Consider the following 19,696-nt stretch of genomic DNA (forward strand, 5'->3'; position numbering starts at 1 on the left):
AGCAAACTTCATATAGTCTGTGATATCTAGACATATCTAAACAATAGCTATACCTGAATCTAACATGTCATTCATAGTATTCTAGGTTAATTGAATTATTACTACAGTGAAGGAATTTACCAATGCTTTCTCCATTACCGCAAATTTTGATTCACATGTTAACAAAATTAAAACTTTGATATGAACACCGTGCATTGCTTAACCTGGAGATTGTATCTAATGTTATAAGCCTCTTTATTTGAAGTCTATTCTCTTCATATCTTTTAAAAGCAACGTTGTTGACCCAAATATTCATTCACTACGCACAACTGCTTTAAAATCCTTACCATAAACTAATCTAAAAAACCTTACATAACAGTGGCGAAGGGTGAAGTTTTTCAAATGGTAACCCGAGGCAAAAAGAATTAAGTCTTAGTTAACATATCGCGCCCAATTTAACAGACAACAAAAACTAAGTCATTCGGAAATAAACCTAAAAGGGAAGCAGGTAGGTATCGGGTTGTATTGACGCTTCGCCACTGCAACATAATGTTTTTGGCCTATAGTGAAATTCTGTGCTCTTAACATTACCAAAGCAACGTCGTTAGACTGAAATATTCATTCCCCACGCACAACTCTTTAAAATCCTTACCAGAAACTAATTTAAAATAAACCCAACTGAATGGATTATTACGCTATTTTTTCATCGTAATCTTGAAAAGCGCAGTTCCTCGCTGGTAAAAACTGAGGCCCAGTGAAGCACAACGTTTCCTCGAAGCGGCCGAGTGCGTCGCTCCCGTTGTTAGAGTAACGGTGGTCCCTCCGAGTAGCTAATGTCTTTTACATAGACAGCCGAAGGTTCTGCCAGATGGAATGGCTAAGAAGCAAATTGTCTATAGGTTTAATAAAATGTGTAGGAGAAATAACTTTAATGTTTTATCGATGACGTTTATTTATGAAAATTTATATTCAAATTATTTGTTAAATTATTATATACATTTATACCCCTATTTATGCATTACACTACTAATTTATTCAGCTTATTTTAAATACATCTACAGAATAACAAATAGTATAGTATGCAATGAATACCTAACCTTGATTCGACTATGATTTATGTTATTGCACATCTGAACTTTCTTCACTTTATATCGCACTCGTGTGTTTGAGTTATTAGCACCTCGAACCATCGCACCTATATGTTCGTTTGTACCCGAGATATAAAAATACTGAAGTACTTCTTATTTAATATTATTTTACTACTACGTCCCATTCATATATTGACATTAGTGCAAGTATGATATAATCAGGATTTAACCTGGGATGTTGTGCTGTTAACTATCACGCAGTAAGTACCTTGGATAATGACCCAAATGGTGCCATCCGTTCTGCAAAGTTACTGCATGAACTATTTTAATAAGGGCTGTGGATATATTTTTTCTTTTTTAATAAATAAATAACGTCGCAAAGCAAAGGCTCAAAACTACAAGGAACATAAAAATGGTGTAACGTTGGAATATTATGACAGAAAGACGATAAAACCTAAGATACATCATTGAGATAGCCCGGCTATATCTATGATTACAAAAAAAGATATCAAACGCTGCTTTCGATCAAAGTTACAGGTAACTCGATCGGGTTGTTCTTGAAACTATTAAACGAAGTGACTGATAAGAACATTTTAAATGGGACCATTAATCTATGACTCAAACCTAGACAATAGTTGCAAAAACTTGTCGTCAATACCGGATGTGACGACGCGTGTCGTCGCGGATGTTACGCAACTCGCGGTACTTGTCTAAATGACCAGCATACCATCCGTAATTGTACACCTATCCTCACACTACAGTTACCTGCACCATATTGTTAGGCCTTTGAAGCGGTCGTGGAAAACCGACTATTGTTTATTGCTAGTCTGTTGAGGCAGATGTTAGGAGTTATTTCAATTTGTGCTACGTAGGTCTTATTATATTCGTAGCATTCAAAATCATGTTTACTTTGTTAAATGAAAAGTCTTGCTTTATCCGTATTTTTCGATGGTCTCCCGTGTACCAGCAAAGATATTTTGTATCAAACCGTTAAAACAGGTAACGTTTCTGGGTATCAGATCTTTATTATAGTCTACAATTAAAATTTCGTGAAGATTTTTAAACTGACAAGTTTTTCTAACGGTCACTCCATTAGAGCAGGCAAAGGCACGCGGCATACAGTCTAGCAAGGAATGTCGCATTCCGACAGCACGCGGACCCTTGTGTTTTTTGTACAACAACCATCTACACTCCATTAAAACTTTTTTAACACATTCCCTAATAGCTATTAAATAATCCCATTCTGCCAGCAATGCTTGATTGATTTCAATTCAACTTCCTTGGCATATTTGAAAAAGGGCTAACTTAATCAGATACGTGGCGAGACAAGAATTTTTTATGTTCTAATCAACGACTCTTCAACCTTTTACAATTTTAACTAGCTTTAAATGCTTAAAAGATTTTACCGAACCGCGGTTTTCTTCTAACAAGACTAACGATAAATATTCTAAACTCAATCATGAGACTGAACTTCATAGTTTAGATTGTAGATTCTGTTACTGTCGTTGATATGCATTAATTAACATCTTGGTCACTTTTGGCATTTAAATGTTACTCATATTCAAGGAGAATTATAATATATATGGTAACTCATATTTACAGTCATCGTATATCTACCTAAGTATAAAGTATTTTCTTAAATTCGTACAATGCATTCTACTTATGAATTGTATAAAGCATTGTTGCTTTATGCTGGGGCTGTCGTTTCAATTTATCTTTGTTCGTGCATCCAACAATATAAAGTAGGCCTCAGACAATCCAGTGTGCCTGTCCTTCGCTATTTTATTAGAGCCTGCGGGCCCTGCCGGGTCAAGACCGCTTGCTATCTGAGAAACGGGCACATAAGCACGAACTAAGAGAGTAGAGCTATTTTTTGTTTGGAATAAAGAAATTAACATTGCTGGGGGGAATTATGGCTAGAAATATCACATACCTATTAATTTTTTTAAACAATTATAAGCTTTACAGGCTTCGATCTAGATATTTATACTATAAGTTACGCCAACGTTTCTCTTGTTTAAATCGGAAATTCGTACTCTGACGTTGACGTGGGATTGAACACAGAACAACCTTATCTCTGAATACGATGCTAATAAGTCAGTCAGGTAAAATGAAAGAATCTCATTACTTAATTTTATTTCCATTTAACCCAAGTCCTATACATCATTAATCCGCAGTGGAGCCTGCAGGTCTGAGATGCAACATTATAGAAGCTGGAACAATGCGTCGAGGTTGATTGCACTTGCTTGTGAATAGCGCAAGTTCGATACACCCCGACTTACTTCCGCATCTACTATCCACAATTGAGTTGTTTTATCTATTCACGGGTTCTGTTTATGCAAATGTAAAATGGTACGTGATACCTTGATAAGACGAGCTTTTAGGTCATTTAAGGTTCATAGAGAATTATCCTTCATTCTATAAACATTCAAAAATCTATTATAGGGTTTGAATTTAGTAATTACATTCGTCGTTTCATCGTTTTTAAAGCTGAACAAAATTTATGGGACTTGAATTAGTTTCGATTCATGCGTTACCATACATATTTATGTTTTTAATAGCAAATTACATTGCAAGTAAATTTCTATTCAATTATAAGTTTGTTTTCGTTGTATAAGCCATGTGTTTAGAGAGTGGCTAAACAGCCTCCTAGCCGGTTCGCTCTGACAGCGGCTTCGAATTATACCCGTGCGTGATCTTCGGCATAACGGCACCCACGGTTGCTCACAACGTCCTTAGTCTAGCACTAACTGTTCCTGTTATATTCTGACATTGCCTTTGTTATGGGGTTAATTGGGTAGAGATGTTGTCAAAGCGTGAGGATAGTAACAATTTGTCGACTAAGTTGATGATGTTGCCTATTTTCCTTTAGGTTCTTAATCAATTTTGAAGATTTAAGAATGTTTGTACTAGTCGTAATTATAAATTAAGTCGCGTCATTGATTGTTGTCACTTAAGTCTTATCTTGAGTGGTAATCACCTGAATATCAAGATGTAAAACCAAATTAGATAGATTTTCATATTCAGCTTCACCATTACATACTACTTTCGCTGCTCTACTGTCCCAATTTTTAAAACTTACCAAATGAATTGTATTCTACAAATCAGTTCACATTAGTTTCGTCTTCTATTAATGTTCCGCTAGCTTTGTCAAAATACTATGAAACACTCGTCACTTGCGCTCGCGCGTTTTTAATTCATTCTCACGATCTTCACGATAGTAATCGTGTATCGTGGGTGAGCGGATTTTAACGTTTTTACTATTACTATTGTGAATAATTACTACTAGTTTTTACCCTTGGTTTATTCATGAGGGTATCAAGTTCAGGAATTGCTCCAAGAAACAGTGTTGAGCACATAGAACTGAGATACGCTATGTTTATTTGAATTTATGTCTGAGCCAGAGTAAAATCAAAACAGTGAGATTAGTTGTTAACACTCGTAGACTTGTAATAAAGCAATTGAATTAAACTTATAGACGACTATAAGAAATAATTGACAGACGTAAAGATTAAAATTAAACTATATTTCGGATTTTATCGCGGTTTTAATATTTTAGTTTTCTCCCGACATTTCAAAAATTTTACAGCCTTCGCATTAGTTTAATTTTAATGTCTAACATTTGCATAAACATAAGGAATCATTAGATGTAAAGATATAAAATTATGGTAACAAATTTCAAAATAACAATTTAAAGGCTGCTCAATACAATTTTATAATGTTAGAGTTTCTAGACCTTAAATATTAAATATTTCTCAAAAGTCACAATACACATATTTTATGTTCTACAAAGTCAGTAGAAATATGTCTGGAATTGTTAGCGAAGATTCTGGAATAACAATAAAATTGTGTAGTTTATTCTCAGTGCCTTCAGCAACGACTGAACATCATTTACTTGGTCGCTGTTTCAAGACCAATTAGCACTTGAAATAGTAGGAAAAGAACGTGATTTAAAAGAAAATGTAAAATGTTTTAAACAATATATATCACGGAGTTCATTAGACTAGATGGTAATTTATTTGTTTAGTCATAATTTAACTATGCGTGATTAGATTGTCATTCGCATGCATAGAGCGTAGAATGGTAGCAATGTTTCAGCCAAATCAATATTAATTAATTATTTGAATAACATGATAGTTTTTTCGATATCGTTTGGCACTGGTTAGGTTATGAGTAATACAAACGATGCGCATTTCCCCTTCGGAAAATATTCTGGTTTCGTGTCTGTCGAACACGATAGAATAACGGTTCAGTACCTTCCTCTCGGTCGATTACCAACAAGTACTAACGGCACATGGATTCCAAGCTAGTTTGTGAATTAACATAAATGGCTGTTCTCTCTTGTTTGTTACCAGGAAATAGTAAACAGCTGCAGCACGCGAGCGTTTGGGCGTTACCCTCGAGCTGTAAAAGTGTACCATTTACTAGAACTCCAGTTAATGCGGCAATTAACTAAATAACTTTATTTACACTGGCCCTAAAATTGTAGACTGTATAATTGCTCGAAAACCAAGTTTCCTCGGATGTCATTTAAGTTGGCTTTGTAAATGTCGCTGTATTAAATTACTGGTTGGATAGTGTAGGAAGCATCTAACTTCCTTAAGGATTTATGGAGGCGCATGTAGATAATATTGAAATAGCAATAAATTGCGGGTATACGTCACTTATTATTGGTACGGAAATATTGTGTGGGCAGCTATTCATTACTATTAACTCTGATGTAACTCCACCCTCTCGACCTCACATGAAAGGGTATTTGAACCGAACTCTATTAATATCATGACGGCCGTAGAGAGACGCTGCGTCTCGTACTAGTCGACTTTCCACTTGCACTGCTAGCTTAATTCAGCTAGTTATGCCACAAAAGAAAATGACAAATTTTATTACTCATTAATATTGAACATTTTATACTTCAATTAACGACATCCTGTATATTCGCTATGTGCACTAGGTCTAAGATTGTGTTTGCTAAATAAAAATACTTACCTATTACAAAAAACCTAACATTCACACTGTAAATATTAATAGCTTTTCCAAGTACGCTTTCTTTTGCGATCGGCCTTAATTCAGTTGCCTTTATACAATGAATTCGCCGACAAACGCTCCATTATGGGCGACCACAGAGTGTGGTATCTTCGCAAAAACCATAGACACATTGCAGACAGCGCTCGTTCTTTATGGCAATGTCTAACGTCTTTACACTATTACGTAACGGGTGTGTTGTGACATGGAATCAGGTTATGGTCTTATGGCCACTAGAATCTTGTAAGGAATTAGCAATTTTCCAAGAGATCTACGCAACAATGTCGGTTCCGTTTATCGTACGAAGGGTAAGAATTCAGGAAGATAGCTAACTTGGAGAACATTACCACTAATATAATTATACGTATCTTGCACTATCAAAATAATCGTATTCTACGTCTAATGGCAGTATAGGTAGTATTGGTTTCTGATTAGTAGGCTATTATGTTTAGAATTGCTCCGAGCCCCACGTTGCGTACCACTTTGAGTTTTCTAATGATTTTCCTGTCAGTTAGACTGAATCTTTTTCGAAGACATGTTTTGCCCCAGATTGGTGGAACGTAAGACCAGATGGAAGAGGAAGATTGAGTAAATTAAAGATATTAGTTTAACTTTATGTTTCTTTTTTATTTTTTATTTATTTATACGTATATTATAACACCATAACAGTTGAAACTAATGCGATGTTATACAGATTTAATTTTAACAATTTATTTCAATACATTTATGAGCCATTTCAGTGAATTGTGACAGTACATTTCTGACAATGAAATCTAATAAAAAATTTATCGGTATGAATAATTATGGAACTTTTTGTGTACTTTAGAAGAAAGGAGCTACAATTAAGATTCGCATTTAACGATGATGTTAACTTATTTGAACGTTGCGAAATACCGTAAGAAATTATAATGTCAAACACGTGACGCCAACCGTACCCAGTAACACAGAAACACAATAAAAAACAAGAAGACACGTTAAATAGTAACTCAGTTGTAATGTACTATTTTCGCCATTTTGTTACGTGAATGCCAAATCGAAAAATTGGCCACATTTATCAATATTTTTTGTCGAATCATAGCGGTAATTACAAATTAAAGATTTCACACCGAGTTACAGCTAAAGAAACGCCATGTACATGAAGCTATGATATAACTGTCCCGGCGGCATTGACCGTACAACAATTGGTAGTTTTGATGGGAAATGTACAACATTTAATTATTTTGTCATCTCCACTTCTACTAATGTTGTCGTAATTGCTGTAATCTAACACGATTATATACTTTACACCGTCAATTATCTCGTTTAATCTGCATTATTGTCTAGTGTCTAGTTTTTGGTTTTATAACGATGTGCATAATATGTTTAGCATCATTGGATTATTTACTCTTTATATCTTCATAATTATTGCTTCCTTCATAGTACTCTAATTACAATTTTCAAATTCTTGTAACATCACAAAGCTGTGTGCCGCACCAGATTTAGATGGTGATATTGGGCGTATTAATAAATAATATGCCCGTAACTGTTAAAACAAATACATTTTTTACACCAAAAAATTCACGGTTGGAATATTCTTTTCACAGAATTTTATTTTGTGCCTCTAACCAAATTATCTAAAAAAACGATCACATATGTAACTATCAAAACATATTTTATTTGTTACATTTTTACATACGTCTTTCGAAACAGGAATGCCCCACGTAACAAATTAACTTTTATGACAATAAATTTCTACCTCCTTAACACACGAACCCAAATCCGGAGAGTGAGTCACCACTACTCGGTAGCCCTTGAAACTAATTTGTATTCCCAAAGCAATTGACCGATGGATTGAGTAGTAACCTGCCATAGACGACACGGTCAGGGTCAACTAACGGTGTCGAGTGCCCTAGTTAAAGGTCCGGCGAACTTTACACAGACTTACTGTAACACCGTCCGTAACGTTTCATAATAGTGAGCGGTTCCTGATTTTGTGTTTAGCACATTGGATGGTTTGTGTTTGAGTATCTGGAGAGGATGCTTGAATGTTAAGGTTTTTGGAAAGTGGAATTTATTTTTATAGTTTAGTCTATTATATTAGTTAGTTTATTGTATTGTATTAGAGAAAGTCCGCCTAGGTAGGTAACACTGTAATGTCTATTTCTACCGCCAAGCAGCAGCGTGTAGTCATTGTAACTATTGGACATAAGACTTAACATCTCATGTCTCCGGAGGGCAAGCGCAGTGGAATACCAAACAATACTTTGTCATTCAAGGTATTGGATGCTGTTTCTACTGTTTATGTGGTCGTACCGCATCTCATCACGCAATAGCAAGCTCGTCTCGACATTCAAACCAATAAAAAAAAATTACAGTGTTCACGTTATGCACAGCAATGCATTGATTAATTAAGAAATATTATGAATTAAACAAATCCAGGAGCACTACCTCTTTATATTAATAGTACTATTGAAAATAATTGATCGCGTGATGAACGAATCTCGTCTCGTCTACAAAGTAAATGGTAATCAATAACTATTAAGTAATCATTACCATCGATTAGTATTAAAAACTCTGCCATAAATCTGTACAATCATTATCCCCAATACATACAATTTACACATTTAATTTCAGGCAAACAATCACGCAATTGTAGTTATAGTAGTTGAACAGTTCAAACACAACATTTAAACATAGCTAACAATTCGTTGCAGAAACGCAAATAAAATATTTCAATTTGGTTCTTTTGCGTATGTACTCTTAAGGTTCTGCAGGAAATACTCATTCAAAAACTGAAAAAATTGTTTAGTTGAGGGAATGTTTCTCTTGGACATTTCATCAAAATATCATTGATTTGCTTATTTCGGTCATCGAGCTAAGGTGGTGAACTATATGAGTGTAATAGATAATTCTAATTGAAGAGAGCAGTGTCACGCTGGACGCAATACTTTGTTAACAGTTCTTAGTGACCTTGCCAATGTTTTGGCTATTAATCAAAGGTTTTTGTGCAGACTTGACGTCTTACATCCAACAAGCAAAGTGAACGTCTCGTCATTCAATTAAGTTAAAAAATGTTGAGATTCGCTTACCTGCCGCCCAGTGTATAGGCAAATCGTAAACAAGGCTCTGAAGAATTGAGGCCATAGATTTATAATCTATTTTAAGTAAGCTATGTTTATTAGGTGGTCCTTTTACAGTCTCTGTGTTTGAGGATAACAAAAGAAAAACTTAATTTATTTTAATTATACGTTAAAAAAATTAGGTAACACTGGGAACCGCTCTCTACCGGCACCAAGAATGTTATTGTCTTTTAAATTACTTTAATTTAAAGCATTAGCTACGGAATTGGAATATAAGATTAATCTTCGAAGTTGTAATTATATTTCCTGAGAGGCCGACTTATAATTTTCATCAAGAAATCTGAATGTTTTTTCACTTTGACTAATTTAATCATTTATATGCGGTCAATCCCCGCAAGCAATTGTTTACCGATGGTACCTTTGAAGTTATATCTAAAGACACTTTCCATTGGTAGTACCAAGACACCAATTATGTTAAAGAATGTCGTACCATGTCCCTCTCAGGACTAACACGGTGGTCGATAGAAACCATACAATCACGCAACAAATCGTGCTCTTATTCCGTGTCTCCCGACTTTCACCGAACTTAAGCCGAGATTCTATAGGTCACAGGCACTGGGGTCGACACGCCATGCTCATATCAATCGATGCGATATCAAACTAGACCCAATCTAAACTAATTTAGACCCTAACGAAACAAGTTATAGTTGAAATTAGCATGTGCGTACGCATAGTCGGAATGCCGGTGTACTGTTTTTGATACGTGATAAGATTAAAGAGTGGTATGAAGTAAGCGGGACGGGACGAGTGACGTTTTCGAAAAGTGAATTAACCGTATCTTGACCTGTTAATATAGACTTTATTCCAATGATTTGTCTACCGTTTTATGTTTACAAACAAATGCATTTGACCTTTCGATTGGTGATTCTTATGGCGGTCATGTAAAGAGTACGAGGCGGTTTCATTCCATAAATCAATTATTCTCATATTCTATGCTATACGAATATCGATTGCGTGAGCTTGGAAAATTTTATGGGCTGTGTAATTGAACTTTTTCTAATTAATATACTTTAATTCTACGGTCCATTTATGCTATTGGATTCTTCATATATTTTAATCTGAACGATAAAATTACCTTTATCTTGTTTAAAACAAAATATTAAGGAATGTTATTGTTCCTTTTAATGGTTTACTTTCACTGCATTACTTAGATTGGTTTGTTGCGATAATGGCAATATTAATTACATCTCAGCAATTGCTACGCATTTCTCCAAATAAGTAACAACTTATTTATGATACATCATATTAAACTTTTGTTATTAAATTTACGGCTTCCGAACAATTTATATCAGATCATAAAATTAAATACGAATGAGTGAAAGAAATCCGATAAGAGTTGTGCTAAAAATAATCCTTCCAAATTAGGTTTTTAGAAAGTAGAGACAAATAAAAAGGCATGAGGGGTGGCGCGTACAAGTATTAGTTCTAGGACTATTTCTGATTACTATATCTTCAAAGATGTCTATCAATGGTGAAAAGTGTGCTAGATTATTATAGGTATTGATGTACATCAACATCTTTTTTATTTCCTATTTCCTGCCAGCCCGAGCTGGGTTCTTTGATTTCTTCGTTGTTATTTTAATATTGGACATAATATATACATATATAAAATGTCTTTAGTTATATAAGCGACTTTATTTGAATAATAATTAAATATTCTCACTACCTTGACTTATCATAAATGCAACTATGTTCGCCTATAATTGATGAGTAAAGCATTTTATTTTATAACAGTCGTTGGCGTAGTAGCGCTGAGGTCTCGGGTTCGAATCCCGTGTCGGGCAAGTAATATTGGGTTTATACTCCATATCAGTTAGAGTCTGGGAGTAGCAATAAATCCACCCTCTATTACATGGGACATAAGAAAGTTGGAAAAATGCAGGTATTACACCACTGCCTATCCTTGAAAAGGGAAAAGGGCGTGATGTGTGATATACGTATGTACTATTTTATCGTCATAGTATGAGCTCTTCCTAACTGGACCATCTAATTTCAAAGAAACATTCCAACGTTACTTAGGTTTTCATTTGCATTTTAGAATTAAGTGAACGTGGGTGTAAACTATTGCATAAGTGTTAAGTTTAATAATATGTGAAAGTTTATTTACGTTCACACTCGAATGCTTTTATAAACGTTTTGCCTTAAGATTTGACAAATCGATTTATTGTTATAAAATTTCGATGTTTCGCTTATTCTTAGACATACTCGTGAAGGAGGAATAGATGTCGTGAACATGAAAACTGTTCAGAGAAACCCGTCTTTTAGTAAAGTTGATTTTTTACAACATCCGACGCAAAAGTGTATACGTTAGTCAGCAACGAAATTTCATCAATAGAAACAATGAGACAGTCTGATGTTACAAGAATAATTGCAGAAAAACAAGCAGAGATTCCCATTTTCAATATACTTTCAATTCTCAAGTTTTAGGAAGCCTCGAATAAATAATCATAATCAAATGCGACTTAAACACTTGCTCCATCATAACCCTATTTTATATTGTACTTCTTGAATGATTATAGATTACAATTTATAGAAGCACACAGGGGATAAACCTAAGTACGCAAGAAACCATTAGGTCAGTACGCTATGTTAATTAGCAGTCGACATTTCCACGGCATTATCGCACAGTTAGATAACAATCGAACAAGAGGCGAGAGTGAAAGCGTTCCGCCGGATTCACATGCGGGCCCGGCGGTTAGCCGTTACGTCAACGTGTCGCGAGGTCACATGCTGAAACTGTACAGCCTCCAGACTCGACTGGAAACGACGTTCCAATCTCAACGGGATCATCATTATCATCAGCCACATAAAGCCACTGAACATAAGCCTGAAGATTTCCAGACAGACTCTACTAGGATAATGGTCTTCATATTTGTCTGGAGTCTAGGTGTTGTGGGATCAAAAATTTTTCGTATAAAATATTCGGCTGTTGTCAGCTAAGGATACGAGATTTAAAAAACAGACAGAACAGCACCATGATTTCACAACTACATGTGGTCGATAGCAACAGTAACAATTTTTATTAATCGATACCAATCCAATAGACACGTCTATAAACAAAAATAATGTTCCAATTTCAAAAACAAACCGCCTAATCAACTTTTACTCAGATATTCTTTCGGAACTCGTGACCTCGAAGCCCTTCTTGCTAGAGTAACGTTATGTAATTGATGCTCATCAAGTGGTACCGGTATCTTGCGGTGCCCGTGTGAACCCACGGATATAAGTAATACGGCCAATTGCCATTTAATATTGTCGTGGAAATAATTAATGGATTGGCTTAGTGCCAATTATTCATAATATGTTTTATGCAGGTGCGTGCCTTTTTATAAGATCTCTCGACAATATATATGTCTGTATTTGCATAAGATAATATTGCAGGCATGCATGTGACGTATCATATCTGGTTGTTTATTCGTCAAAAATAATATAATTTTAATACTAGACGATGGTTGCGAGTACGCTCGCTTCACTACAAAAGTCCACCACGTGTTCGACGGCAGTTCCATAGGGACCGGTTGTGGGCTGCCGGACTCCTGCGACCATCTCGTGGAGGGGGTCGGGGGAGGGCTTGCCTACGCTGCGTCTCCCGGTCCGTGGTCGCCACTCCAAAACTTTTCCGCTCCAACGGCCATCAGTTCTATGAGCTATGTGTCCTGCCCACTGCCACATGCGTTTCGCAACTCTATGGGCTGTGTCGGTTACTTTGGTTCTCCTGCGGATCTCTTCTTTTGATTCGATCCCAGAAGGAAACTCCAAGCATAGCCCTCTCCATTGCCTTCTGGGAGACCTTAAGCCTTCTGATAAGCCCATAGTGAGCGACCACGTCTCAGTTCCATATGTCATCACTGGCAACACACACTGGTCAAAGACTTTGTCTTGAGACACTGCAGTATTCGGACGAGAAGATGTGTCAACTGCCCAGAGGTAATCATCTCTCGTCAATCGACATTCTATTAGACTCCACTTCACTTACATAATACTAATATTAGCATGATTATGTGTTATATTAATCATTTTGTTGATAAATATATAAACATCACATTTTCCTTATTAGTTCAGATCCGTATTTGACTACAAACAGACGAACACTTGAACACATACCAGTTAATCGAAATGTTTCATATGCACTTTGCTTTTATATAAGGCTTAAAGTTCCCGCGTTGTTTTAAACTCTCTCATGATGTATTCGTGGCGCTTGGTGGCGTGGCGGTGCAGGGTACGACTTTAAGTCGGACCCCGAAATCTACCACGACAAGTGGTGGGGACCTGAGAGCATTAAAGAAGACACCAGCATCACACCCTTCAAGGTCGAATGGAAGAAGGAGGTAATTACACAATTCATAAACTAAAGACTAAATTGGATGTCGCAAATTACCATTGGCATTAATTCAGTGGCTTTATATAGTCCTGCACAATATCTCTCGCTTGTTGGAGGAGACAATTTTTGGCCCATCTTAATAATTTTTGAATAGTTGATTCTATTTTTCTTTTTATTTAGTTCTATTTCTTGTTCCTCTATCTCGTTCCCCTGTTTCTGTGTAATCAATCTTCTTTTTCCATTTTGCTTTTCTTTATTAAATTAAATGACTTTTTCGTAACTACTTCTCTGATTTGAGCCACCATAGAGGTCAAGGAATGCGTGTTCTACCAGCGTGGAAGAAGGTATAGTTCTTTAGTCAATATCACACAAAGGTTTGGATACGCAATTTAAAAACCAATTTCCACTACAATCGAAAGGCAATTAAGTCTGGAATCAGTTAGTAACAATAACCCAGTAGCTGGCGAAGTAGTCGTTGTCGGACTTTTCTTCATAATTGATTTGAAGTTAATTATTGATCTAAAAGTCCATTATATATTTAGACCATAAAATGTGAACTTCCAGATGGTTGAAGACTTACTATACAGGCTAAATAACAGGCGTCCAATGACTCCTCCGCTGAAAGGCACCAACTATAACTACGGCCTGAACACAGACACGATGAGCTACTGGCTGGACTACTGGGCGAGCAACTACAACTTCACGACGCGGGAAGAGTACTTGAACCAGTATCCACAGTTCTTAACAAACATCCAGGGTCTAAAAATCCACTTTATCTGGATCAAACCGGAGGTAAGCAGTTTCCGGAGGGCTGAGTTGTTATGCCAATTGATTAACCGTCTATTTTTTCTGATATGGTATCAATCTATAATAATTTCTGTTTACGCGAATGCTAGATATTAAAACGAAACATTTTTCGCATTTTATTATGGTTTTAATATTTTAGTTTTCTAAACTTTTGACTTTGCAGACTTTGTGGTCGTTTCGTTGCGGTCTTTTGCAGTCTCCCCGTGAGCACGTAGGCTGCAAAGTCTTCAAAACGTCAGGCGAATACTAGTATATTAAAACCGCGCTAAATTTCGAAAAATGGTTTAATTTTAATATGGTATTAATCTTCATAACTTGCTCAATATAAGAAGTTTAAGAGTCTTTAGAAATGTATTATTAATTAACACCAAAAAATCATCATCATCAGTCCATTGCAGTCCACTGCTGGACATAGGCTTCTTCCAAGGTAGAGCCTAGACTGCTACTTTATGCATCCAGTCGCTGCCCTCTTGTGTAAGTCGTACGTTTGCCGTGGTTTCTTATCTAGAATCTGCTTGCCCAGCGTGGCGATGAGGACATAACTCCAATGAAAAATCATGTGATTTTATTTACTAGGTCCCTAAAGGTAAATACAGCATTCCACTTCTGATGCTGCACGGGTACCCAGGGTCCGTGCGCGAGTTCTACGACGTTATTGATGACATCATCAAGCCCACTGGCCGGGACTTCGTGGTCGAAGTCGTGATCCCTAGCTTTCCTGGATTCGGTTACTCAGATGTAAGACATTTTATTGCATATTACTGGTTTTGCCGGAATTGTTAATATTTTAAACTGCCTCAGTGGCGTGCCTATATTGCGCGTGCAGTTCGAGAACTCTCTGAGATTCCTGATTCAAATTCTGGGTTGGCCAAATTATATTGGATTTTCTGTTCTATCAGCCTTAATTAATAGTTAACAAGCAAAATCGGATATAGTCCCTTTGATTTGGAATTTAATTAATATAATTTGCACATTTTACTTAAATTTGGTAAATATCTATAGAAATTATGAAAGTAACATCAAATTATAAAATTTTTGACAATTTAAATGAAGTTTATAACAAAATATTGTTAGACTTCAAAGATGTAAAATCATACATAACTTTTCCAGGCTACCAACTACCCAGGACTCGGTACTGCAGAGATGGCGTTCATATTCGAGAAACTGATGACCAGATTGGGTCACGAGCGGTTCTACGTCCACGGGGAGACGCGGGGCTGTCATAGGAAATAACTTGGCCACCTTCTTCCCTGAAGTAATGGTTTTTCTCTGCCCTTATTTTAAGTGTGGAATCGTTGCATTAGACATTATCAATCTAATTGCATAATCGATTTATGAATAAGCATGTTTACAACTGCAGTCGTGACATCGTCGACTCTGTAAAATTCAATCAAGGGCATAATATTTATTTTAAAGAATCCGTGTAGCATCTTGATCTATCATTGATTCAAAATTAGCATCGCCTGATCTCCAGCCCTTACGCTAATGATTATATAGTGACTAAATTGAATTTAAAATGTTTAGCATAAACATCACAATATGGCCATTATAATTACGCCGTTGTATACCTTAGTACAATGTCTTCTTATAAAAGAGAGATCAAACCAGTAAATGGATTAGTTGGTAACTGATCACCCCATAACCATCGCTAATACCAAAGGAATTGTCGATGTGTTTGAAACAAATAACTTGTATAACCCGATTTTTCTGCTCATTATCAGACAGGAATTTGTGTCCAATATGTGGGTAGGCTCGCCTCCTATTACATCATGGCATTGAATACAGATGGCGAAAAGTGGGTAAACTAAACATCTCAGTCTACCCATTAAGGAGTACAAGTTGTGTCTATATTAAGCTCAATGTCTTTTCCAGAAAGTTCTAGGTTACCACTCGACCATGGCTGTGGCGACGACAGATGAAGCACTGTCTCTCATCACCGCGGGTCGGTGTACCCGGCGGCCCTCATGTCAGCCGACCTGATCAGCCGCTTGTACCCGTTGAAGAACACGTTGCAGTACCTCGCGCAGGACTTCGGCTACTTCCACATACACACTGCTAAACCTGATGCTATTGGTGTGTAAATACCAGCCCTGTATTATGTACTCCTTTAATTCTGGGGACAGGTATTTATTACTGAAAGGTTTTAGTTTTATTGCTTTGAATGATGACCCAAGCTTGCCGTTCATCTGATGAGAAGCGATATGATCGCCCATTATTGTTTGGTATTCCACTGCGCTGGCCACCCTGACACATGAGATGTTAAGTCTTATTATGTCCAGTAATTACACTGGCTACAAAGTCCTTTAAACCAGAACACAACAGTGACTACACACTGCTGCTTGGCGGAAAAAATAGAAATTGCGGTGGTACCTACCCAGGCGGACTCTCACATCTAAGAGACCTACCACCAGTAGAAGTCTTAGTACCACGTTATACTTTCTTACTTTCATATTAAGTCCTGGATTAAAGTCAGGATAAATTTTATCCCAAAGAAGAGCACTGTGGGAAAAGATTTTCAATTTACTTGAATAGCAATAATCCGAGTTTTTAAACGAATGTGGGTGGGTCTTGTTAGGTAATCTGTTAAGGAAATGTCGCATTCACGCGAATATATTTTTTAAAGCATAACATCAGCGGAAAATATTATTTCATCTAGAATGTAGAGTACTAAAATCGTAGATTGAGAATCAAGTTCTACCGTAGTTTATTAATTATTCAGAGGTTCTTGTTTCTATTAAAAAAAAAAACAAACCTTTGTTAATCTTACGAAATCCGTAACATTTATTCTTGACCGTCCACAGGATTGTGCGTCGGCGAAACTCCCACGAGTCTCCTGGGCTGGTTCCTGCATTTGTTCTCTATATTTAGCAGGAGAACTAACGGCGACGATCCCATGGGAGGGCTGGAGATATACTCCCGCGACCAGATCATTGACAACCTTATGATCTACTGGGACACTGAGACAGCCACCACCTCCATCAGAATGTATGCGGAAACCATCAATTTGAGGAATCTCCGCTCAGGATATTTCAGGTAAGGAACACAATTACAATTTACTTGGTCTTTCATATGTGAGGGTCCGCCCGGGTAAATACTACTGCAATGTCTCTTTCTGCCAAACAACAGAGTGTAGTCACTGTGGGGATATTGCTTCATCTCTTTCTTTCGCACGCGTCATAATTCCCGATGACGTCAAATGTGGGTATTGCGTCTCATTTCAGTTACTTGTTAATTACCTCTTCCATGGAAATTCAAAGACTTATAACTTGTTGATTTTATTCCGAATTTTAATAATTCCTTCTGTGTTATAATTTATATAACGAATAATTTTAATAGTAAAGAACGAAAATAAGTCCTGTGCCCTATTACGTAACTGTTTTAGACGTGGATCCCACAAGTATTAAAACCTTACAAACTTCCAGAGTTCCCACGCCAGTTCCGACTATCGCTGTGCAAGCTCTGGGCGAGATATTTTACATGCCTCCAGCAGCTCTGAACACCAAGTTCACCAACCTTGTGGCGGTGGACGTCCTCGACGACTACGGACACTTCCTTGCTTTGGAACAGCCGAAAATCTTTGTGAGCTCAGTGTGGTCTACAGAGGATCATCCAGTTCAGCAAACAGAACATGTAAAGTATTGTAGCTTTATTTGTGGGCCTGTTTTACTCCTTGTGTCGATATAGTTGATTGTATCTACACCTAAGTAATTAGCAAGTATTCTCATGTAAGTGACTTTTATTGTCTTTTTTGAGAATAAAATTCTTTAAACGCATGTAGGAACACTTAACCTAATGTTATATATTATAATCTTACCTATTGTACTATTATATAAACACCAAAAATATCAAGGGCGTATACTTAATTTTCGATTTTAATTAAATAACAATGATAATGTTATCCTTATATATACAGACCCACATCTAATCTCGAGCTTTCTCTACTGCGGAGAATCTTCTTCGATTACTCTTTGAGTCCTTTCAATATATAGAATTATCTACATTATTGTACCTATGTTTACGTTAATTCAACTTTTAATAATAATGTTTTTTTTAGGAATGGAGATGCAGAAGGCGGCAACTATGTTTAGTTTGAGCATTAAATTGTATACTTAAGGAATATTTCTAGAAAGAAATGAATTTAATTTGAAAGTGTCCTATGTTTTTCCCAGGTTCTCACACTATCTCCATTATAAAATTTCATCGAAAACCGTTCGTTAGTGCTTTCAACCAATTAAAAAAAAAGTAGGAGATTATTAATTCGAAGTGTATTTATTTTATTTATTTATTTGGTAACACCAACGTAACGTTCATTAACACATAATTAATTACTATAACAACGTTAATAGTAATCTAAAGCTAAATGTCGTTACAATCTGAGGCGTACACGGCATGCATAATATGTTTATATCATCAGAACTCGGTCATTTCTGAACCGATTTGGAAATATATTTTTCTTGTAGTTTGCTTGTAAAACTGAAAAACTAAAATAATTATGACGTCCAAACAAACGAAATTACGAATTTTCCTTTCTTGTGACGTTTTTAGATATTTTTTTGTTGGGTTTGTTTGAGTCTCTTCTTACATAGTTATAAATATAGCATCACGCCTTTTCCCTTTTCAGGGATAGGCAGAGGTGGAACAACTCAGTGCGATTGTCGTATTGTAAGTGAAACACAACTACGTCATCAAAAACACAAAAAGCAAAAATTAAAAAAAATTAACTAACTTAGTCACCTTCTGCAAAATTGGTAACCAGTTTATGTCTGTTATGTGAAATTGTTTTTTGCTTTGTAAGTGGTTTTTGAAAGCGGCTTAATTTTTTGTATTTTTATATTAGTTTATCGTGGTCAGACAGGCAAACAAAGCAAGGCGGCGGGAGATTTTTCAAAATAGATTTTTAGGAGATTTTTAATAATAATATCATCCCTGCATTATATACTTGCCCACTGCTGAGCACGAGCCTCTATTACTGAGAGGGATTAGGCCTTAGTCCACCACGCTGGGCTAGTGCGAATTAGACTTCACACACCTTCGAAATTCCTAGAAGAACTTCTCAGATGTGTAGGTTTCTTCACGATGTTTTCCTTCACCGTTAAAGGAACGATAAATTCAAAGAATACACACATGATTGTTTAGAAAAGTCAGAGTGTGTGTGTGCCGATTTGAACCTGCAGACATTCGTCTTGGCAGTCCGTTTCACACCCAATAGACTATCGCCGCTTTTTATAGGAATTTTTAATAGGAAATAATCCGTCTTACATAATTGTTGCATAACTTTAACCGTTTATGCAGGACAAGCAACGAAAGCCCACAAGAGGAATTCATTTCCCACGTTTTTGCCACATATTTCATTGAGTTTA

General features: G+C 36.3%; 1 protein-coding gene and 1 long non-coding RNA gene across 2 annotated transcripts; both read left to right on the forward strand.

The window, feature by feature from the left end:
- Positions 1–13,116: 13,116 nt before the first annotated feature.
- LOC119191296 (juvenile hormone epoxide hydrolase-like) lies at positions 13,117–17,912 on the forward strand (the record flags this gene model as incomplete). The annotated part of the gene is made up of 8 exons (XM_037445204.1): positions 13,117–13,135; positions 13,427–13,536; positions 14,094–14,321; positions 14,913–15,074; positions 15,447–15,547; positions 16,258–16,409; positions 17,138–17,369; positions 17,759–17,912. Coding segments are annotated over exons 1-8 (1,158 nt in total), but the record flags the coding sequence as incomplete, so codon positions are not given.
- A 16-nt stretch (positions 17,913–17,928) lies between these two features.
- On the forward strand, positions 17,929–18,485 carry LOC119191298. The gene is made up of 2 exons (XR_005113415.1): positions 17,929–17,966; positions 18,391–18,485. It is a non-coding gene; the product is annotated as an uncharacterized LOC119191298 (long non-coding RNA).
- Positions 18,486–19,696: the final 1,211 nt, after the last annotated feature.

The sequence above is a fragment of the Manduca sexta genome, unplaced genomic scaffold, assembly GCF_014839805.1.
Source record: "Manduca sexta isolate Smith_Timp_Sample1 unplaced genomic scaffold, JHU_Msex_v1.0 HiC_scaffold_132, whole genome shotgun sequence".
NCBI classification, from domain to species: Eukaryota; Metazoa; Arthropoda; class Insecta; order Lepidoptera; family Sphingidae; genus Manduca; species Manduca sexta.